The 24,136-nt window shown below is 39.1% G+C and overlaps 1 protein-coding gene across 1 annotated transcript in view; it reads left to right on the top strand.

Annotated features, from left to right (window-relative positions):
* snx2 (sorting nexin 2) overlaps positions 1 to 14,936 on the top strand; it is a 27,351-nt gene extending 12,415 nt beyond the window's left edge. Inside the window, exons 6-15 of the mRNA XM_061260884.1 lie at positions 20 to 161; positions 1,208 to 1,286; positions 4,090 to 4,165; positions 5,351 to 5,464; positions 6,043 to 6,136; positions 8,744 to 8,949; positions 9,853 to 9,996; positions 13,194 to 13,274; positions 13,809 to 13,880; positions 14,345 to 14,936. Of these exons, the coding sequence (XP_061116868.1) occupies positions 20 to 161; positions 1,208 to 1,286; positions 4,090 to 4,165; positions 5,351 to 5,464; positions 6,043 to 6,136; positions 8,744 to 8,949; positions 9,853 to 9,996; positions 13,194 to 13,274; positions 13,809 to 13,880; positions 14,345 to 14,395 (1,059 nt within the window). The 3' untranslated portion in view covers positions 14,396 to 14,936. The remainder of the gene's footprint in view (positions 1 to 19; positions 162 to 1,207; positions 1,287 to 4,089; positions 4,166 to 5,350; positions 5,465 to 6,042; positions 6,137 to 8,743; positions 8,950 to 9,852; positions 9,997 to 13,193; positions 13,275 to 13,808; positions 13,881 to 14,344) is intronic.
* The last annotated feature ends 9,200 nt before the right edge of the window (positions 14,937 to 24,136 follow it).

Below are 24,136 nucleotides of genomic sequence, written 5' to 3' on the forward strand. Positions count from 1 at the left end.
CTTTCTTGTTTCTCCATAGACATCCCTGACCGTTTTCACCATGAATGAATTCTCAGTCAAGAGAAGGTTTAGTGATTTTCTTGGACTGCATAGCAAGCTAGCTTCCAAGTATATGCATATAGGATACATAGTTCCCCCTGCACCAGAGAAAAGCATTGTGGGTAAGTGATTAATTATTATTATTATTTCCTTTTTTTATTATTGCAATGGTATTACACATGGTATGCCCCCTCCATTTTCTGTTGATACTTCTGTGTCATTGTTGACATAATTATGAGTAATGTAGGTATCATCTGTCTCGATGTATCAGTCTGTTCCCATATTTTTCATCATAGGAGCTGGAACAACCTGAACCTCTTCAGCTGATTCCTCAAAACAAAAAAGGGAATTAAATGCATGTAGGCTGATAGCTTGCACAGCTTTTTATAGATTAGCTTGCCTATTTCATCTAGCAGTAGGTTTTGGTACACCAACGACCCACTTAGCATCTTAGCATGCTATGCTTCTGGGCCCAGATGACTTTGCTTTGCCTCAAGACCCAATGCTGTCTTAAATGCTTCTATCAAAGGATAAATCTCCCCCAGGAACTTATATTTCTGTTCAAGAAAGCAAGGTAAAAATATATTAATGAATGATGATTAATCATTGTAGATAATGCTCTTTACCATTAGAGGGAACATATTGAGAAACTTTAATGGAGGCTCCTGTTCAGATGCAACCTATGTCTTGTTTGTTGTGACTATGCCTTCAGCCAGTTTTGTCACCATCGCACGGTAGCCTTCAATAAAAAAAACAAAAAAACTGCTTTCCCTTGAACGCATAATTAATGAAGGGCTTATTCTTATTTTTTGCCCCTGGGAGGCTGTAGATATCAGCTTTATCTCAACATCTTTGATGTGATGGGATTGGATGCAAGGCATTATCTCAGCCTAGGGATCAAGATGTGGTTGCCACCATTTAGCCTTAGGAAATAAAACTTGCACAGATTTTGCTCTCCCTCGTTTTAGTCTTTCTATATTGAACCACAGCTCAGAAGACGTTATTTCGCATTTAATATCCTCTGTGAATTTCATTTAGTTTTTTCTCGACAATGTTAATAATGTTAATGAACGGATTGGTGGTCTATGAAAATCCCTCTGACTCTTAGTCTTGAGAATGTTTTCTTCCGTTTGAGCATTGTGATTGGTTGCCTTGGCGCCGTTAACAGGAATGACAAAGGTGAAGGTGGGGAAGGAGGACCTGTCATCTGCAGAGTTTGTGGAGAAACGAAGATCAGCTCTGGAAAGGTAATCTATAGAAAAGACCCTTGGTCTTGGTCAAGGAATACTGCTTTAATGGCAATGTAATCATTGATCTTAATGTCCTCCCAATTCTTATTGGGTTAATAATCAGGTTGTTGTTAAACTTTAGAAATGGAAATCATTTGAAAAGGAGCTAACTGACCAAAAAATTTAGTAATCAAGATGATGGACGTGCTTGCTCTTGAAAACATTACATACCTGCATTTCCAGTGTAAACTTTTACAGTGTAAATGTCACATTTCTACAGAGCAGTGGTGATTGACAGACAATTCTGCAGTACAGTACAATCCTGCTAAAATGTCTTCTAATGGTGATTTATCAGTGACCGTTTGAACAAAGACAATCGCACTTGTTGGCTTAAGAAACTACTTGCTGACATTTCCAGTCATCCCGTCGACTGACTTGTAAGATGTTGTGCTTTTCAGTTGACGACAGACAAGCTATGAGCAAGCGATATTTGAATACTGTGTTTAGAAGCGCATGATGTAGCTGTCTTGCTTTATGTTAATGAGTCCTTCTTACTTAAGCCCTTATCACCCTTCAGTGAAATCTGAATGAAAGGGGTGAATTCTTAGCATTTATAGAAGTGAATTTTTTTTCCTTCATTATTTTTCTGTTAAAAAAGCATAACATTAAAGACTGTTTCCTCCTCCCATATTAATAAATCTGAAATAAATTGAGCTGATTACGACAGTATTTAGCAGTATATCTTTTCCAGTGTATGCAGTACGAGAGTGTATATTCATATTTCAAATTGAATTGATTGAGTGAAAATGATTTTACGATTTTGGTGCCTTTCCCTTTGGGCCTCTAAAATATGAAATGGATCAAAGAACGGTGCAGATTTTAGATTTCCTAAAACTTGACTTCTAAAATATTAAGCACTCTAATTAGATATTAAATGTCTATTAACTTTGACATGTATTATAGAATGTCAATTTGAAACCCAATTTTCCAGGCTACCTTAAGTTGTACCCTTCAAACAGCATTGCAGTTTCATAAACATAAACAACGAATCTCTTTGTTGAAAACGATGCATTGGACTAATGCTCATAAGGCCAGTGTTGTTTGTATTCAATTGACGCTGAATGTGAACTCGTTATTCCAGCAGCCATAACAAACAGGCTTGTTTCTGTTCCAAACAGACAGGCCTTTTGTGTTGATGACTGTTTTCTTATCTCTTCCTATACTGTAGATATACACTCAGTGAGCACTTTATTAGGTACACCCGCTTGTTAATGCAAATATTTAATCAGCCAGTAATGTGGCAGCAACTAAATACAGAAAAGCATGCAGATGTGGTCAAGAGGTCCAGCTGTTTTTAAAACCAAATGGGGAAGAAATGTGATCTAAGTGACTTTAACTGTGGAATGATTGTTGGACAGGGTGGATTGAGTATCTCAGAAACTGCTGATCTCCTGGGATTTTGAAGCACAACAGTCTCTAGAGATTGCAGAGAATGGTGCGAAAAACAAAATACATCCAGTGGGCAGCAGGCAGAAGCACATTGTTAATGCAACAGGTCAGAGAAGGGCCAGCCTGGTCGAAGCTTACAGGAAGGTGACAGGATGCAAATAACAACACATTACAACAGTGGTATGCAGAAGAGCATCTCTGAATACACAACATGTCAAACCTGTAACTCGATAGGCTACAGCAGCCGAAGACTTAGTACGTAGAAAAAAAAAAAAAATCTAATAAATACCGAATAAAGCGCTCACTGAGTGTATGTATAATGCTCTATAATGGCAGTTAAAACTAGTGTGCCGGCAACGCTGTGCCTGTAGATACCCGTTGAAGTAAATTGGGCGAAGGCCCGCCTTTTTACAGTACATCCAATTTTATGTGAAACGTCCAATTTTATGTGAAGAGACTTCAGCTTTAAAGAGCATTCTTGTTGCGGTCTTTTACGGGAGAAAGGTTAAGCAACGCGATATTAGATAAACAATTATCACCGCGCTCAGGGGGCCCCGGCGCTGTCAGCGGCCGGCCGCGTCGGCGGGTTTCTCCGGAGCTTTCCGGGACCTGCCGTCGGCCGGCGCTCCGTGACACGCCTGGTATTTCGCGCCGCGGCCGATCGCCACGGCGTCCGCGGGTTTTTTTGCACATTCTGATGAATCGAATAAAAATTAAAATTAAGCGAGGCGCTGACATTTCCCTGCCCTTTTTATAATCGTATTGATTGACATGAAGGTCAGTGTTAACTGTGGGGACGGAGGATGTCAGCTCATAGACTTCAGCTGTTAAAAGAACTGTATCCTGATGGCTAAAACAATTAATTTCAGTGTGAGCTTCGCTCAATTTCTGCTCAGCCTGGTAAATACACTGGTGAGGTCTTTGTGAGTAAAATTCTCTCTTTGCTACAGGGGAAGTGATTTTTCCTTTATCAAAGCAATGACAGTTGCTTTAAATACACCCCTCCCCCATTTAAATCATCATTGTGCATGTGTTCCGCTTATTATTGTCTGGCTAGCTTCAGTTTCTGTTTTGTGTTTCTGTTATACCCAAGTGATGTGGATCTGTGGTTTAGGTTCAGCTTTTGCAATGAGGATATAATCTGACATTGTCTAATAGCTGATATTACATCCGCAAATATCTTGTGAGTATAGGTTTAAAAAAATATATACAGAAATAAATAAAATTGACTGCTTTGTGCTTATTAACAGAATCAATGTGGTGATCTTTCCATCTTTGACACTTTTTACTATTTATCATTTAACTGCATGTATTATGTCACAGATCAGGATAAAATACCAAACCTTTTATTTACAGTATGTTTGCTTTGCAGGTATCTGATGAGAACCGTTAAGCATCCTATTCTGTTACAAGATCCTGATGTCATCCAGTTTCTGGAAAGTTCTGAGGTAAATCAGCTCCCCAGTAATGTGTATATGTATGCACACAATGTAATATAGTACATGGATGCAAATTGGGAAAAATTATGTATTTATTTATGCTACTTATGGTATGAAGGCTTGCTTATCCACAGTGTAACAGCTGAGATATAATCTTTGCCCCATATGTACTGCCTCTAAATTGCATTTCCAAATGATACTTTTATTAGCCTAGCATGCACCCTCATCCATATTATTTAATCAAGAGTTTTACATAATATTTATGTATATAGCTGGGTTGCGCGAGTATTGAAGCTGTGCAGTACCCTCTGTTACCTTTTTGCAAGGTAGACTCCTCACCCACCACATACCCCTGTTTCTGTTTAAATTGGGAAAAAAACTATTATTTAATCAAAGGTAAACCAGTCACTCAGTCCAAAGCACATATCCATTGGACTGAATTTGGTCTAAACCCTGTTTTCTTGACCATTAAATAATTGTTTTCTTACAAATTTTGTTTCTTGTAACAATTATAACTGATATTTTATTGTAAATGTGCAACCTAATTACATTTTCATCACATCTGCTTGTGTTACCTACAGTATGTTACCAAACCAAAAATTAACAGACCTTCTGCATCGATTGCTTGGATTTACTGTCTCTACAAACCGTCAAAAAGCTTGAACTCAACAGTCAATACGTTGAAACAGCACAAAGTCACACTCAGCATATTTGTGTGTGTGTGTATGTGTGTGTATGTGTGTCTATGCGTGTGTGTGTGTGTGTGTGTGTATGTATGTGTGTGGGTGTCTGTGTGTGTGTATTTATGTATGTATGTATGCGTGTGTGTGTGTGTGTGTGTGTGTGTGTGTATATGCATGTGCGTGTGTGTGTGTGTTTCCATGTGTATGTATGTGTGTGTGTGTGTGTGTGTATGTGTTGGTTCGGTGAAATAACTGTATTAATCCCCAGGCAGTGAAACAGAACTGTAGAAAAGAGGGATAAAGGGTTGAAAGCAATTGAAAGCTATTTTTGCCTGTTGTCCCTCTGAGAGTTTTCCAAGTGAGCGTATTAAATTAGATCCTACAGCATTGAAATGTATGGGAGTGGAGAAAACCCCACACTGCTCTCGGCGCGGGGGTCTCCCACAGGGATTGGGCCGGAGCCCTAGCCTGTTAACCGGTTTGTTTGCCCTTATTTGTCATTTTGTTCCAGCTGCCGCGAGCGGTTAGCACGCAGGCGCTGAGTGGGGCCGGAATATTGAGGATGGTAAACAAGGCTGCCGACGCTGTCAACAAAATGACAATCAAGATGAATGAATCGGATGTGGTAAGAGCTGATTTTTGGACTTGAATAATGAGACGAATTAATGAGGCTCTCCACTTGAATCCTAACAGTGTGCCAGCAGAGAGAATCGGGAGTAATGCGGCCAGGTGTCTGGCTAGCTGGCTTTTGTTGTAAGGGAAAATAAAATGCGTTTTGCGTAAAACGATCCTGTTTTTGCGTGTATTGCAAATACATTCCTGTTTTTGCGTGAATTTTATAGCTATTGATTTTATCGGAGCCTGCTTTTTTAGCGTGTTCATTTTGGTAAAGTAAAAAAACCTTGTTGAGTTGTGGGTCTATTCTCGTTAAACAGTATCCGTCTACAGTATTTGTGTTTTGTGTTTGAACAGTGACGATGCGATGGCGTTTTTTGTCATCATGTTTCACGTTGTTTGAGGAGAAGCACCGTTGTCACTCGGCAGGGCAAAGAGAATGTTATGCTAATCGATAAAGTTTGATTATGATAATGAGCCGTGTCAGAGTTGTGTGCAGAAACTTCAGTCTATCAAAGTGCGGTAATGATGTTCTGAATGGTATTTCTCCCCCCGTTCCGCCGTGGTTCTGTGCCATATTGGACTCAGTGGTTTGAGGAGAAACAGCAGCAGTTTGAAAACCTGGATCAGCAACTGAGAAAACTGCATGGCAGCGTGGAAGCGTTGGTCCTCCACCGAAAAGGTGAACCTCACCCTGGTCCTCCCCAGTGTTTACACACTGTCCCCTTGTGTGTGCGCTCACCACACACACACACACACACACACACACACACACACTTACTGTTTGTATGCGTATATATACACTCAGTGAGCACTTAACTAGGCAAACCTGTACACCAACTTGTTCATGCAAATATTTAATCAGCCAATCATGTGGCAGCCACTAAATGCATAAAAGCATGCGGATGTGGCCAAGATGTTCAGATGTTTCTCAGGCAAAATGTCCAAAGGGGAAGAAATGTGATCTAAGTGACCGATCATGGAATGATTGTTGGTGCCAGACAGGGTGGTTTGAATATCTAACTGCTGATTTTAACGCATAACAGTGTCTAGAGAAAAAACATCCAGCGAGCAGCAGTTCTGCGGGCATAAACATGTTGTTAATGAGAGAGGTCAGAGGAGACTGGCCGGACTGGTCAAAGCTGACAGAAAGGTGACAGTAACACAAACCACGCATTACAACAGTGGTATGCAGAAGAGCAACTCTGAACACGCATTACTGGCATCAAACCAAGTGGAGAGGCTACAGCAGCAATAAGTCTAAAAAATAAGTCTAATAAATACCTAAGTGCTCATTGAGTGCATATATCATTTTTTTTAAACTGAACTGAATATTTCACAAAAGTTTAGTCTGTAGAGGTATTCCCTATACTGGGAAGACTGTAATAGCCACCTTTCTGGGCATTAATTAAAAAAACAATGGCATATAATAAATAATAAAAAGTGTACAGAATAGTCTAATACATACTCCATTTCCTTCCACTATTCCTTATGTGCAAGCCTCTGAAGCTCTGTCAGCTGACTCCTACAGTGAATTCAGTTTGTGACCAATCAAGGGAAAGTGACTTATTCAAACAACATTGTGGTGGGTCATGTGAGCTCTGTTCCGCAAGTCTCGTTCACTCGACAGGTTAGGGAAGCGATTAGACTATGAAAGTGTTCAAAGTCAATGTGCAAGTTCACTTCCTGATTAGCCTGTCATTGTTTCTGAACTTAACCACAGGTCTAATGGAGGAATAATTATCTCCAGGGCAAATATAATCACCGTGGGCATGGTTCCAAATGTCAAATGATTTTATCATTTGGAAACCGTCCAATAGCGTAGCTGCTTTGTGCCATGGAGGCATTTTGATGTTCTTATACACCGAAATGGTGTGTAGGTTTGTCTTTAAGGGCACATTGAAGCCTTAGCGTTCGATACATAGGGTTCGATTCCCATGTGGGCTGCTGTCATTGTACCCTTGAGGAAGGGTACACAGTAGCCTAGTGTTCGTAAATACCCATCTGCATGAATGGATACCTTTTGAACACAGAAGCTACTTCTATTTGGTAAAGGATGTGTGCTAAGCTAAGTAAACACAAAAAAAGGTTATTTAAAGCTAACACAAAATAAAGAGCGATGGCATACTTACTATGCTGGGTGATCTGTTCAGCTGGTGTAAACCCAGTTGTGATCATGCAGAAAGGCCAGTAAATTTGTTAGAAGAATTCAAGCACATGGTGTTTGCCTGTGTTTTCCGGAAACAGGATGACATTTCCCAAACATTCCACTAGAGGAAGATACAGAGTGACATTTAAAATTGATTTAATATATGGGATAGAATCGGCTTGAAATGGAGTTCAAATATAGTGGGCTGTTTTTATAGTGGGCGGTCCATGGCATATTAAAATATTTCAATGTAAATATATTTAAATATGCTATGGAACTGTTATTTAACTGTTCTTTCATAAGACTGATTATGTAGTCCTGTGATAAAAGAGCACTTTTTTATTTTTATTAACATGTAACTTTGTATGTATACGTGCTTTGTATAAAAAGCATTGACGGTTGCCAGGCTTTCTTTTGTCTGATTGCTGTCTACACACAGTTCAATCACAAGCACAAATATGCGTGCTGCATTATGCCACAGTCTCAAGAGCAGCAGTGCTGACATAGGATCTTGCTTCTCCTGTTCGTGTCGCAAAATGATCCATTACAAGTTAAAATGGACGACTGATCTGAGATCAGCATTTCTCTGGCAGCAAAGAAATGATAGAAAATGAGGCCCTCTAAACATAGGCAACTATAATAGCACAGTTACTGCCTTAAATGCAATTGAATTAATGATATTATACTTACACAAATGTACGGCCTGCATGCTATTGTTATTTTTTGTGAAACATTACGTGGAAAGAAGTCTTTCAGAAAGACAATTTGAAAAGTAAAAAAGGGCCGAGACCATTAAAGCTGAATCATAACCGAGTTTGTAAGCCCTGGGTCATTTTCCTGCTCCCTTCGAGCTATAGTACATAGAAAATCTGTCTAGTCCAGTGGTCCTCACCCCTGGTCCTGGAGAGCCGCAGGATGTGCTGGTTTTTGTTGTAACTCAGCACTTAATTGACCCATTAAAGCGGATAATTACACAGTTAACTGACCTCACTTTGGGTCTGAACTAGTTGCTGATATTAAAGCGAAAACCAGCACACCCTACCGCTGTCCAGGACCAGGAGGGAGGACCCCTGGTCTAATCGGCGTGGTAACATCTATTGAGGACGATGGCGTGCTCGCCCTTCCCTGCCCCCTCCGCAGAGCTGTCGCTGAACACGGCGTCGTTCGCCAAGAGCGCCGCCATGTTGGGGAACTCTGAGGACCACACGGCGCTGTCGCGGGCGCTGTCGCAGCTGGCTGAGGTGGAGGAGAAGATGGACCAGCTCCACCAGGAGCAGGCGTACGCCGACTTCTACCTGTTCTCCGAGCTCCTCGGCGACTATGTGCGCCTCATCACCTCCGTAAAGGTATCCGTCAGACCCTTAGGGTGTGTGATGTACAGACAGAGACGCCGATAGAGGCCAATGGGGAAACGTCCCGCCACACAGGGCAGCACGTTCGCTTGCTGCTCCTGCTCGTTTGTGTCCTTGGTCACCTGCCTAGTCACTTGCGCGACAAAAATGAAGCAGAGTTGATTACGTACCATGGTGGATGAACCAATGATAAACGCTGGAGCAGTTGACAAACAAGGGCGCACTAGACCTTAAGTTTCTTGGGAAATGAAAATGTTTGCCTGTGTGCTCTGAAAATGTACTGAATGAAAATCAGTATATGAGCAGAAATATTTGTAATTTGTTGTCAAACATGAATGAAAATGGGCTTTTTGAGCAAAAATATAGGCACCAGGGGGCGACTTCATCAATTGGGAAAATTGGTAGGTCGAAAGCTGTTCCCTTGGCCAGGCAGAGTAACGCTATGGTACCATGGGGGAAACGTGTTCCAAATCCAATCAGTGGCTTATAAATAAATTGGGGAGGGGACTACTCTGTGGAGGCTTATCTTTTGGAACAATTAAAATGCTGGAAATGTTAAAATAACAAATTAAGCATTTATGCACCAGAGACTTTGTTTTGGATTGAATTAATATTCCTCCTAATTTTCAATTCAATCCAAATCTTCAATTAAGTGCTTGTAGTTTCACAGACATACTTTGGCAAGTTTGGAAAACATGAAAATAAAAGCAGATAAGGTGTTTTCAGTGAAGAAATGTAGCAATTAGATGTGTTCTTGGTCCAAGTTAAGGGCTAGTGTTGACTGAATCCAGGCCAACGATGGGCTTCGGTTCATTGTGAAGGAAGCTCGGCTGGAGAGCTGTGAGCCACGCTAACGTGCTAATGCTAACGTGCTAATGCTTGTGCCGTGCCTCGCAGGGCGTGTTCGACCAGCGGATGAAGACGTGGTCCAAGTGGCAGGACGCTCAGGTCATGCTGCAGAAGAAACGGGAGGCTGAGGCCAAGCTTCAGTTCGCCAACAAGCCGGACAAGCTGCAGCAGGCCAAGGACGAGATCAAAGAGGCAAGGCCGCAGTGAACTGCCGCGCGCCGAACCTACCGTCGCCATTTCCCACACGGCACACCTGCACCTCATACACCTGTGAAGGCCGGTTCACACCGAGAACGAGACCATAACCATAACTGTAACTATATATATATATATATATCTCAATTTTTTTATTTATTGTTCCAACTCGAGTGGATGGTGTCCATACTGCAAGACTGTGATAGTGACTAGTGATATTGTTGTGGATGCTCACATCGTTATCATTACAGTTATGGTTACAGTTATCGTTTTTTGGTGTGGACGGGCCTCGTAGCCCAATATTTAGTTGAATATTAAGGTATTTATTTATTTATAAATCCCTCTTGGGTGGTCAGCTTTATTTTTATTTAGAAATAAAGTTGAAGTTTTTAAAAATATGAATTTGTATCGAATGTTAGTTTGTATGTACTCATAGAATAATCAAAGTGCTTTTGAAAATGCAGGGACATAGGAAGACAGTACAGGCAGCCTTCAGCTAATGAAATCTTCCCCTTTCAGCCTTCATGAAACATATACAGGTGTCAGTTCCTGTTAAATTTATTATTGATTACACTTACTGGGTTACAGACTCACATTTAGAATAAGCTGTAAGAATCAAGCCAAACACCATCGCTACAAAACAAAGTCAATAAGCTGGAGTGGCAATAGTAAACTAATAAATAATAATAAATAATGCTATTCAGAATGAGTACTACACACAATTTGTTTTCTTAAAACAAGGTTTTACCCCAGTTCAGTCTGATAAGATCAATGATAAGTATTCAGTGAATGGTGCTTTTAGATTTTCTTTTATGTAAATTCCAAACCAAGGTATCTGCAGACTTTCATGTCAAGTCTGTTCTTCTCAGCTGAATTTCCTTACAGATTTTTCACAATTTCACACTTACCTTACACACTGTACAGACCTCTTGGACACAAATTAACTTTTATGATGTTGAAAATGGTTTAATTCTGCTGGTTTAAGTGCTTCAATCATATTCAAGCTTTGCACTATTCAACATTTATTTTTGATCATGTAATGTTAACATATACATAAAAACATTTTTTTTAAAAATATTTTGTGAAAACTGAACTACTTTTAATTCCTCAGAATTTGTCTTACCACATTGAAACCAAATTTGAATTGAGTTAGATTTTGAATCAATTTAATTACGCTAGCTATCGAGATGCTCCTGTATTTCAGGATTTCAGTTGTATATCAGTGATTAGGAAGCCAGCCTGGGGAAGAGAGTGGTGATGAAAATGAATGTTGAATTCTGCCGGCGCTAGTCATGCAGTGTTGTGAGAGCGCACGCTTGCTTGAGTTTCAGAGGCATTTGCCCAAGACTGCAATAAATTCATATTTTTTCCTAAATTATTTTGAGCGCAAAAGCATTTCCAGCCTCTTTAATTTGTGCACTTTCCCTGCCATGCGTCACAAAGGAGATTGAGGAGGTAGGACTCCTGGATTTCTCTTTTCTTTCTCTCATCGATCCCATTCCTTTCACCTGTAAACGTTACACAAATTAGCAACTGTCACATTAACTTGTTTGACAAAATTATTGATCGCAACATATAGGAACATTGCAGCTGTGTATTTGTCATTCAGTGGATTATGAATGACCCGATCGAAATTTTGCATTACACTCAGTTTTATGAGTTCTTAAAGGAATACACCAACATCTTGGGAAATAAACTTTTTTTCCCCAGCCTACCAAGTCAACGAGATGTTCAGTTTCATTTCTGTGCATTCACTGGCTCTGTTCCCATGTTAGCATAATGTGTTAGCTTAGCATAAAGCCTATAGGAGTCAAAGTGAAGAAATACACCTTACCGCAACTCCGAAGCCATCTTATTTACACAAAGTATCGTGTATTTGAAATACAGGTGCAGGAAAAAAAAAAAAAAAACGAGAGACGTTTTCAGAAAAGTTATATGTTTGGAACTATAACTGAATGAATACACATGTATCCTTCCATCTTCCGCTGGTTTCCAAAATGTTGATGTATTCCTTTAAGTTCATTAAAGTTCAATTAATTTCTACGATATATTCTCAATTTAACGCTTCTCTGTTGGCAGTGGGTGTTATTTGAGTAGCTAATTGTATGGAAATTCTATAAATTGTCAGAAATACACATATGCATACTGAATGTTGCATTTGCTGGAGGATTGAGCTGCAAGCAGCCTTGTGTGATTTTTATATTTTCATTCACAAATGCATTTGCATTTGTGACCATAATCCATTGCTTGTTTTGCTGCTTTGTTCCCTTCATTCCATCTTCTCTGCCTTTTTAATGCCTTCCAGTTCAGTCCTGTTATAGTGTAATGCATTAGTCGCTGCTGTAACACCGTCTAAAGCCATTTGAGTCGACTCATGCTTTATTTGCGTTTTTTCCCCTCAGACTTTAACACTGCCAGTCCTATGACTCCTGTGGCTTTTATTCAGATTTAATCAGAAATAAAGCATAATTTTGTTGAATGTCTTGGAAGAGCAGTTATGACCAAATTACCTTACGGAAGTGTACCAACAAGCAAGGTGATTAAAAAAAAAAAAAAAGATTTTCTAATTATTAGAACTAAATACGGTATTAAATTTACCATTAATGAAATGTACACTATTTTATTAAATGTCTTTATTGCCAATTCTAAATGCCATTTCATGTGTGCCTGTTTAAAACTCTGTAATGTTCAGGAAATCGAGTCTTCCAATTTCACATTTTATAACCGCACCCATTACGCATTTCACCAACATCTTACTATTAACTGTTGGAGTTTGATGGGAACACTTTTTGGATAAAGTTTAAGAAGGCAACACCTACCTATAGATAGGAACATTGTAATGACAACTTTACACATGGGCATTACACTCATGCCCCAGAGGCTCTGTGATATAGTCTGCAGATGGATATATTTTGGGGTGAACTTTAATTCTGGCTTTGTACTGATAACCAACTTCCCATTTTGGCACATGATAAGATGGAACAGATGCATTTCAATGAGTATGTACATAGTGTTTCTTGCTTCAAGCTTTATGCTTTTTTGAAATGGCTACTGTCTTTCAATGCTTTAATGACAATCTACCTATGATAACCTGTCCTATCGTGAGTGATGTGCAGACATTTGGCATCTGCGTTTCTCTACCATTTCAAACTTTGTCTGTTTCACCAAAAACTTTCCTCTTTGCTTCTCTTTAGTGGGAGGGCAAGGTACAACAGGGAGAGAAGGACTTTGAGATGATTTCCAAAACCATCCGCAAGGAAGTGGGAAGATTTGAGGCGAGTATCTATTACATTATGTTCTCATGAGCCATTTCATTGACGTCAAAATGTCCCTTAACACGTATGAAATATTCTGCCTTTTCGATTTTGTTTAACTGAAGTCTCATGTACATAGTAAAAAGTTTCCCTGTATTTAAATAAAATTTAAGAAAAGGTACAATAGGTCATTTCTAACAGTCAAGAGAAGAATAACAGCAACAAACACCTTCAAACCTGTTTAACCCGAATTTAAGGACTATAAACACAAGCAGAGGGTGTCAACATGTCAGTTAGCCTTTTTCAGTGATAGGAAGGGATTTACAATGGTCTTGTAACACGAAAATCTTACCTATTGTACCTTTATTAAAATAGCAACCTTTAATATCAATTCCTGACTGTATATTTTGCTAGAAATGTGGAGAGTACAGGAATTATTATTATTCCCCATGGTGTCATTTCTGTATCATGTGGCTGAATGGTTGTTCTATGATGCTGTGTTACATGTTATTGTGCTCCTCTTTGAACTGCTTGTGTTTTTTTTTCTGCTTACAGAAGCAAAGAGTGAAGGACTTTAAAGCTGTTATTATTAAATATCTGGAGTCACTAGTGCAGACACAGCAACAGGTATGTTGTGTGTCTGAATTAGTTTAGTTTGTGTGAGATGTTGTTATACATTGTATGATCTGGCCATTGCCTGGATTCAGTGCAGCCTCTGACCTGTGAATGCCTTGGGAATGGAGGTTGTTCAGCAGTGTTAACTTTGGAGTTAAAAATTCTAATTTTAACTGAATTAGTCAATTCATGGTAAAATGAATGAGCAAACCTAAAAATGTGTCTATTTAAAAAAATGATAACACTGACTTTTATTTATTAATCAAAGTTAGGGACAGGTTTTGATTGAATCCTGGCCTTGTATTTAATTGCATGAACTGTACAGTACAAAAGAAAAACAAACAAAAATATTCTGTCTATTGGGGCTTGTTACTGAGATAAAGTAAGCCTTACATCGTCTAACACAATGACAATTGTGATTGTGGTTGTTAGGAGCTCGTTGGCTGAAATCCTGAATCCTCTTTTCTGTTTCACAGCTCATAAAATACTGGGAAGCATTCTTGCCTGAAGCCAAAGCTATCGCATAAACGGAACACCCTTCGCAAACCAGGCCTTGCTGATGAACAACCGCCAACCGCCAGCCCCCTCCCACCCACCCCCACCTTTTATGTTTACGTCAGATTCGCGCACACTTCAAAAAAAAAGAAAGAAAAAAGATGCACGGAAAAGGAAAATCGAGATCGCCACCCAAATAAACCACTACATATTTTCTGAATTGCTCACTTTTCCTCCGTCCTTTTTTGTTTTGGCCCTGTGTGCCATGAAGGAGTGGCCCGTCTCTGATTTGAAGCCTGCAGACTGTGTTGGGGTGTTCTGAACCCTCGCTCGAATCAGCACTACAGCTTTCGTCTTATCACCAGTATGATCCTTTTTTTTCTTCTGTCACTTAACGTGCAATGTTTGAGTCTGAAATTTTTGTTTGATTTTTTTATTTTATTCGTTTTTAAAGCTTTGTCTAAAATATGTTGGGTTTTTTTTGTTTTTTTTAAGTTTCATTTAATGTTGACTACATTCCTGTACAGAAAACATTTGATTACTATAATACTAATAAAGGAATGTGCCCCAAAATGATTGGTTGAAATTATTTTGCTCTTAAGTTGGAGTGGGACAGAAGAATTATATTTTGGATAGAGAACTTGGATAGAGTACTGTGAGGTCCATAAGTATTTGGACAGTGGTACAATTTTATGTTCCATTGGCTCTGTATTCCAGCTCATTAGATGTGAAATGAAACAATGGGTAAGCGGTTAAAGTGCAATCTTTAATATGAAGGTATTTACATCCATATTGGGTGATTTGTTGTAGGAATTACATACCTTTTTGTGCTTAGTCCCCCCATTTTCAAGGACCAAAAGTAATTGGACCGTTGGCTTCTCAGCTGTTTCTGATTAGTCAGGTTCAATTGCATCCTTAGTGCAGGTATAAGAAAGCTTTCAGTATCTACTCTTGATTATAGGCTTTTGGTTGTCTTTGGAGTCTGCTTTTGACATTTGTCAACATGAGGACCAAACTTGTGTAATTCCTACACTGATCCCCAAATATGGATGTAAATACCCTCAAATTAATCATTCATTCATCGTTTAATTTCAGATCCAAGTTCAGTACAGATCCAAAAGAACAGAATTTGTACCACTGTCCAAATACTTACGGACCTCACTGTAGTACTATAGAAACTATATGTAGGCCTGTGGCAATTGCACATTTGTTCTGCCAGTTGAACATGGCACATATGACAACAGTAGCCTTGCCTGTTCTGCAAATACTCAATACTTTTACGGTATTTCAATGCATGTTTAGAAATTTTACTCCAATAAATTCAAATGCGTTCTTCTTATTAAGATATACAATGACTGCACAAAATATAAATCAAGACATTCAGGACAACTGTAAAAATGGACACAACCTGATCTTAGAAATGAGTTCATTATTTAACATTACAGGCTTGATCCATAAAGTCAGACCATCCAGGTCCTGTCCATGTAGTAATCGCTTTTGACTCCACCTTGTGGGGACCTGTGAAACAGCATGGCAGGAATTAGTTGTCTGGTATAATGCCTTCCACAGACAAATCGTAAAATATGTATAGTATATGTAAAATATATATACAATTTTTATTTATTTAAGGAAATCCTCCTGAAACGGCCATTTCACATGCCTTCATTCGTATCATTAACAAAATGGCAGGTTATTACAATCACTACATTAAAGAAGTACCATGATACAATCCCAACAATGTGAATACATCCGATTTCGAGCCTAAGCATATGGAGACTCACCACTTAGTCATGCAGTGGTACTCAGGTAGGTGTGTGTAAATTATGGAGTTGGGGAAAACCATGACTGTAATGTATTTGCAAACTGCTGCAAGAACACCCATTAGGATGCTCTTACATTGACAATGGCAGACAATGGTGGTGTCAGACATCAGACATTGCCATCAGAATTTTTGTGTGAAAGCTAGAAATGATAGGTACCCAACATAACCCAAAGTCCAAACATAGAAATGAGCAGAAAAACTCAAGAATATGATGCTCTGGTTCTGCAAATGTCTTTGATCTAACCTAGAATCACTAGTCTGGAGTTTTTACAAGCATTTTCATAGAATTTCATCCATTTCTCATTATGCCTATTTCTCTTCTCTGTCTCTGTCTCTTTCCCTTTCTGTCTCTACACATACACACCTATGTTAATAACAGTAATTTGTAAATAGTCAAATAGAAGATACTGTACATGCAGCATAGTCAAAATCCACAATGGATTAACCTAGGAATCTTCCCTCCCCCTCTTTTTTGGACTGCCACAACACAGCACACATTTAACGTCCCCTTGTCACAGGCGTTCCCCATGGCTCCATCCTCGGTCCATCTACACTAGATCCCTTGATCCATTGGTCCTGTTATCTCTACTCATGGTATGTCATATCAAGGTTATGTTGACACCCAACTCTTTTTCTCCTTTCTCCCCATCTGACACACAGGTGTCTGCCTGTATCTCTGCTTGCCTAAGAGACATCCAGAGTTGGATGGACAACCATCATCTAAAACTCAACCCAGGTAAGACGAAGCTAATCTTCATCCCTGCTCTGACCTCCCCCTTCTCTGTTTTTTCCATTTGGCTAGGAGACACCACAATGACCTCATCTCCCAGTGCAAGGAACCTCGGAGTGGTAATGGACAACAGGCTTTCCCTCTCCGGAACATCGTGGTGGTGACCCGGGCATGCAGGTTCCTCCTGTACAACACCCGGAGAATCTGTCCCTTCCGCACCTCCTACTCAACCCAGCTCCTTGTCCAAGTAATGGTACTGTCCCACCTGGATTATTGCAACTTTCTGCTAGCTGGCCTTCCTGCATCTTGTCAGACCCCTTCAACTGATCCAGAATGCCGCAGCTTGTCTGGTGTTCAAAGTCCCCAGACGCTCTCACGTCACCCCCCTGCTCACTGACCTACACTGGCTGCATCAAATTTAAAACATACTCTCCATCCTGCTACCTGCTCAATCAGTCCCCCCCCAAGCCGCCCCCGCCCCTGCCCATGCCCCTGCACTTTTGGTCACAAATGCTGTCTGTTCTGGCCCCATGGTGGTGGAATGACCTTCCTGTGGACATTTGAACAGCAGTGTCTTTGACTACCTGGCGGCACCTTTCCCTCCCTACCTCACTGAAATAATTAGCCATGTAGGCTACACATATGCTATATGAAAGCTGTATGTAAAGCTTACACTTCTGTTTAACTGTTTTTTTATTCATGGTGTTCTCGTTGCAAAAACTGTGGTATTGCTACTTGGTCATTCTACAAGGGTAGCGCTGGCTTTGATTTGTTGTATGTCTCTCTGGATAAGAGTGTCTGCCAAATGATTATAATGTAATGTAATGTTAACCAATTCTGCTTCTATATGTACATGCAGTGATGCTCTTATCCTTGTTGATTTAGCTTCTTTTTCATGCAGTAATGTTGTAATATGGTGTCACTTTTAGGTGGAAATAAAGTAGGATTATCCCCAAAAGCAGCACATCACCTGTACTGGGGGTTGATGTGGGTGTGAGCGTTAATCTGATTGTAGCCACACTTGTCACGTAGCCCTTTGTGCTTGCCGAAGACGTTTGCATGAACAGAAACAGGATGACTACATTTCAGCCCAAGCTTTTTGCCATTCCTCCACATCTCAAGAGATCTTTGCGACAGGATCTGACACTGACAAATCCTGTCAAGTGTTTTGTAACTCTGCATATTGCATCTCAAAATTGTCAAAAAGTATAACCGCGTATAATATATTGCATTGTCTCTGTTGTATTGGCAAGCTGTCATATTTAGAGATTGCATTAGGTACTATCCATGAAGTAGAAATTCATGGTTGAGCTTCATTATGGCTCCGTTTCTGATCCCAAAGGACCAGTGTGTAGCATGGAGTCAGTAATGACACTGCTCAACTGAACAGCACTATGCAGGAATATTGGCCCTTTACTCTGTCCTTTCACAGGTGTTTTCAATATAACACCTTTGCTTTTTTAAATCGTTTGGGTCTTTTGAAAGGAGAAGAGCGTCTGGTATCCTGTGCCAAAATGTAAAATAAATAAACTCTTTTTTAAGAATTATATCACCTGCAGCGCGACTAGAGATACAGGACAGAGGTGAAAAGTGGGGATGGGGTCCCTGTAATCGCCACTGCATAATGTTGATATTTGTCACAAAGTCTTTACCCTAATCTCAATTCAGTGCAACATAGATATAGTGCATTGAAAAGACTGCCTATCCAACAGTAAGTTAGAACAGAGCCATTTCCCTCGACATAATCATAAACTGCGTAACTGCATACTGTACTGTACAGGATACCTAGTCACCTTCTTACAGGACAATAGCAGCAGAGTGCTGAAAAACAATGATACATGTCTGTCATTCCACCTATGAAACTAAGTAATGTTCCTCACCATAGCAAGCCTGAAAAATGGTTTGTCATTTTATCCCAAATTGGAATGAAGTATAAAAAAAAAAACATTATCATGAATTAAATTCTCAGGACCATTCTTTTTTAGTTTACCAACATAATATTATGATTTTAGTTGTCAGAGATTTATATAAACTATTATTAGAACCAACTATTATTATTTGGGTTATTTGTAGTGTACATTGAGAATTGGATGTGTATGCAGTGCCCTCAGAAAGTATTCAAACCCCTTTCAATTTATTGTGTTGGAGATTTCATTTAAAATGGATAAAATTGGCATTTTTGCCAATCGATCTACACTCAATAAGCCATAGGGACAAAGAGAAAACCTGTTTTTTAAAACTAAAAAGAAATCTAAAACTGAAATCTCTCATTTACATAAGTATTCAGACCCTTTGCTGTGGCACTCCAAATTGTGGTCAGGTGCATCCTGTTTGCTTTAATCTCTGAGATGAGTCAAATCGAATTGATTGGACATAGTTTAGGAAGGCACACACCAGTGGCCTCAATAATTTTGGTATAGAAGAAGTTTGAAACCTCTTCCTAGAGTTGGTCGGGTGGCCAAACTGAATAACCGGGCAAGAAGGGCCTTGGTGAGGGAGATTACCAGGAACCCAACGGTCACTCTAACAGAGCTTCAGAAGCCCTCTGCAGATATGGGAGAACCTGCCAGAAGAACAACCATCTCAGCAGCACTCCATCAATCAGGCTTTTATAGTAGAGTGGCTAGACGGGAACCACTCTAGTTTGGAGTTTGCCAAATGGCATATAATGGACTCTGAGAGCACAAGGCAGAACTCTATGCACTATATTCTGGTGAAAACTAGGCACTGCTCATCACCTGGCTAATTCCATCCCTACGGTGAAGCATGGTGGTGGCAGCATCATGCAATAGGAGTGCTTCTCCGTGGCAGGGACAGGGAGACCGATTTGAATTGAGGGAAGGATGAATGCAGCCAAAGATAGAGAGGTCCTTGAAGAAAACCTGCTCCACATGACCTCAAATTGAGGTGACGGTTCACCTTTCAGCACGACAATGACCCAAAGCATACAGCCAAGACAATGCTGGAGTGGCCTCTGACTGTCCTTGAGTGGCCCAGCCAAAGCCCAGGCTTAAACCCTATAGAACATCTGTGGTGAGACCTGAAGATGATGGTTCACAGACATTTCCCATCCAATCTGATGGAGCTTGAGAGGATCTGCCAGGAAGAATGGGATAAACTGCCCAAATCCAGGTATGCAAAGCTTGTAGAGACTTACCCAAGAAGACTCAAAGCTGTAATTGCTGCCAAAGGGGCTTCTACTGAATTAAGGGTCTGAATACTTATATAAGTGAGAGATTTCAGTTTTTTTAATTCATTTGATTTTAAAAAACGAAATTCTAAAAACATGTTTTCACTTTGTCATTTTGGAATACTAAGTGTAGATTGATGGGCAATTGCAAAATTGAAGATTGCAATTTTATCCATTTAAAACTAAATCTACAACACAATAATATGCAAACATTGATGGGGTCTGAATACTTTCTGACGCCACTGTATGTGTAAAAACATCGAATGGTATGAATATGTGAGAATAACCTTGATTTATAAAGTACATATTCTATATTCAACCATATGTAGTTTATTATACCATAATATTGACCCTTGGACTTGGTTACTATATATACAAAAACAAATGTGGAAGAAACCAAAAGAGACCAAACCATTGGGTTATGTGTTTGATAATGCCTTTCTTTATTGCAAAGCATAAATAATTGAATACATACAATCCACACATGCATTAAGCAGCTCACTAATAATATTACTGAATTTCTAAATCATTCTTTATACATAGTTCCCATTGGCAGCATGATGTAGGTTTCCATATTCTTGCAAACTGTACATATTTGACAGTTAATTTAGGGCTTAGAATGAAAAACAGAAGCAGAATTAAATGCAGAGCAGTGTGTTCATTCATTTTGAAACGCTTTCTGCTGCATCTCTTAATTAGTGCACCTGTAAATGAAACCATTACACTGAAACTTGTGTCCTTAAAACCACTTCCTAAGGTGATTCTCCTAACTGCGTGTTACGTGGGCCATGCCATTTCTTTCAAATGAGATGCAGTGAAATGATATTGCACTTGTGCATACTGTCGATATACTATAATGTGATCATTACTGAACATTAGATAGGATACCCATGTATATTACAATTTAGTTTATTAGTACTAATGGTTTGCATATACACAGCAAAACAGCAATGATTAAAAATTGCTTTAAATACTTTTTTTTCTTTCTTGCTATATAATATGAAAATATTGCCAATGAGGTAAGACCGTTTGACTCATTTCAAGATTTGCATATGTAATAATACAATTTCAAGTGTTAAAACTAAAAGATTAAAATGCTAACTAAAACTAAAGAATAAAATAACGGTCACTTTTTGTTTTTGTTTGGTTGCTTCTTGGTGTCCCAATCTATGCAATTCTTAAACTGAGATCCTTGGGCTACTTATGGCCACTCTCACCATCTTCCTTACCATCCATGGGAATAATATGCACTTGCGTACTCTTCCTAGAAAGTCTGGCACGTTTACAACCATTCCATATAAGTTACGCCTTTTTATTATTGCATCTTTAACCTTTTATGTATTTTTTTGTACCTATTGCCATCTGTGTCTTCTGAATTGACAGTTCTTTGCCTTTTCCCATGCTGATGGTTGACAAAGGGATTTTTCATGCTTGTTACCTCATTTTTAAACTCCAGTGAAACAGGAAGTGATGGAATGATACAATATACTTCCTTTAGACTGAGGTTAACTGAATTAAAGTAAAATTGTGTTGCCCATTTTTGCCCTTTGATTTTATCGACAATTGTTGTTACGGGTGCCAATAATTTTGGCACCTGTGGTTTTCAGAGATTATTCAATAAAAACATTGAAACATGAGAGTAAATGTGTTGAAATAATTGTATATCCTTTTCCCGTATGTTTGAACTCCGCATATAGATAATTATCCATTTGTTTACTCTATTCAGCATTTTATATCCATTTTTTAAAGGGTGTCAATAATTGTGGAGCCCATTGTATATTCCTGCCTGAACCTTAAGGGATTATCTTTACTTGTTAATTTGATAGACTCATTGAATAGTAATGTCAAGGTCTGTTGCACACTCATTCATCCTTGCATTTTCAAGTAAAAACATCATATCAATCAATATAAACCATGCCAATATACAAGTACAGATAAGAGAATGACATTTGGACAATTACAGGATGGACACAGACAGACTGACGTTTGAGCATCAGTGCTATTTGTTCAGTTCTTGCAGAAAATATTTAAGATTACAGCTTCTTATGATCTTATAGCTACTGTAAGTATTTTACGGATTATGTATTTGCTGTCAACTATATGGTTGATCTTTTTAATCAGGCATGTTTGACAGGCTGGCATTTCTTTGTTTTTGATTCACCGCTAAAAATAAAGAGAATTTCATTCTCGTCAGTGGGATAACATGTCACTGTTGAATGAAGCCTGAATTGTTATAATATGGTCATTTTGTCAATGTCAAAGTAAAATTTAAAACCAAATTAATTTTGCTTTTGATTTACTTTCTATTTATTGTTACCCAAATCTATAATGAATCCAATTTGAAATTCTAAATTTGCCTTTTCAGACTACATTTTCAATGAATGAGTTACACACCTGCTGATAGTCATATTGAGCTATTAATCAATTGATACATTTCCATACCAAAATATTACATGTACGCTTGTGGTATGCTTAGTTGCCTAATCCTACAGCACAGCCGCATTCTACAGTAACTGAAAAAAAAATCATTATGACTTTAATGTATTAATATTTGCCTCCCTTCTGGTTTGTAGCATATCGTATCAAAAATATATATATATATAAAATAAGAGAGAAAAAAGGCAACAAATAAAAAAACTGATAAAAAAAAACTGTTGTCTTGGTAACACAGCCTGGCTTTATTTATCATATCTCCAAATAACAATGTTATGCTGTGTTATGGTCAAAATACAGTGACCTCGCTTGATCAAGTGCACCCCGAACCCTACAGATAAGAAGACCAATATAATAGAGTGCAATGAAAAGAATGTACTGTAATTATTTGTACCCTGTCAAGAGAAGGCCTCTGGACCTCTAGCGATTCAAATCTGGGAACTCTGCGTTGAGCGGGAGGCTAACCCTTGCCAACTTGAGACAAATATCACCCCGATCCTGCGACACTGCTGAAATTGCACCAGTTTGTCATGCACACCTCTTGCCAGCTCCCCAAAATATAATTTCCTTGCAAATATGGGACCCCGTTTTTTTTCCAGAGCTCCCCCCCGAGTCTCACCAGTGGTCAAACATTTGTCTTCTCGGTCTTGCTATCAGAGCCCAATAATTGTTAGCGTCAGCTTGTTTTTCCCCGCTTATTTTTTCAGACATCGTTAGTGGTGAAATGGCAATCACGTAAATAAGCTCTTTAAAGGGATTTCAAGGCATTCTGATGTAGAATGAATTCATTCAGGATAAGGATTATTGGGGGTTGGTTGACAGTTGCATTGTTCTCACGTTGTTTCTTGGAATGCATTTGAGTCCATGATTTGCATATTCACATTCTTATCTTTCATCGTTGTAGTTATGTCCAGAGTCCAGAATTATTCACTATAAAAGCCATAGGGCTATACACTTGCAACATTGATAACGGGGATGTTGGTTGAGACCTGAATACTTTTTTTATTTTTTACAATAAGCTGATATGACAAGCTTTATGCAATGGAGATCACTCTCCTCAGTGATTTTTAGAGAGAAACAGCGGAACATGGTGGGTTTGGGGATGGTCGATCTGTGAAATGACATGGGATTAAAACATCTCCCAAACTGTCATGGTGATGCTTTGTCAATACAGACTTTAGCAGAGATGGCTGCAGTGAGTACAGAGGTTGTCACAATACTTAAAGATATGCATTTTTTTCACAGTATGCTTTTATGAAAACTGTTTGTGTGAGTTTGTCTGGTAAAAGATAAGGCCGAGAGAAGTCCGATCCAGAATCGTATTAATTTATTTTTCTTATCACTCGATAGCAGTGTTCTTGGATGATCTTGTGAACATCCCTGTACCCAAGTTCTAAGAGAAATGGTTTTGGCTGGAACCTCTTTGTGCATTTTAACCCTAATTTTATGATTATACCTGAAGGACCAGACTACTTCCATCTGTCAGGGTCATTTGACAGAGCAGAAATAAGATCTGATAACTTGCACTATGCCCGCATGAACAAACGACTCCATTTTGGCTAAGTAGAGCAGTTGATATTATCCATATGGGTGACTAT

Source organism: Conger conger, chromosome 11, assembly GCF_963514075.1.
Source record: "Conger conger chromosome 11, fConCon1.1, whole genome shotgun sequence".
Classification (NCBI taxonomy): domain Eukaryota; kingdom Metazoa; phylum Chordata; class Actinopteri; order Anguilliformes; family Congridae; genus Conger; species Conger conger.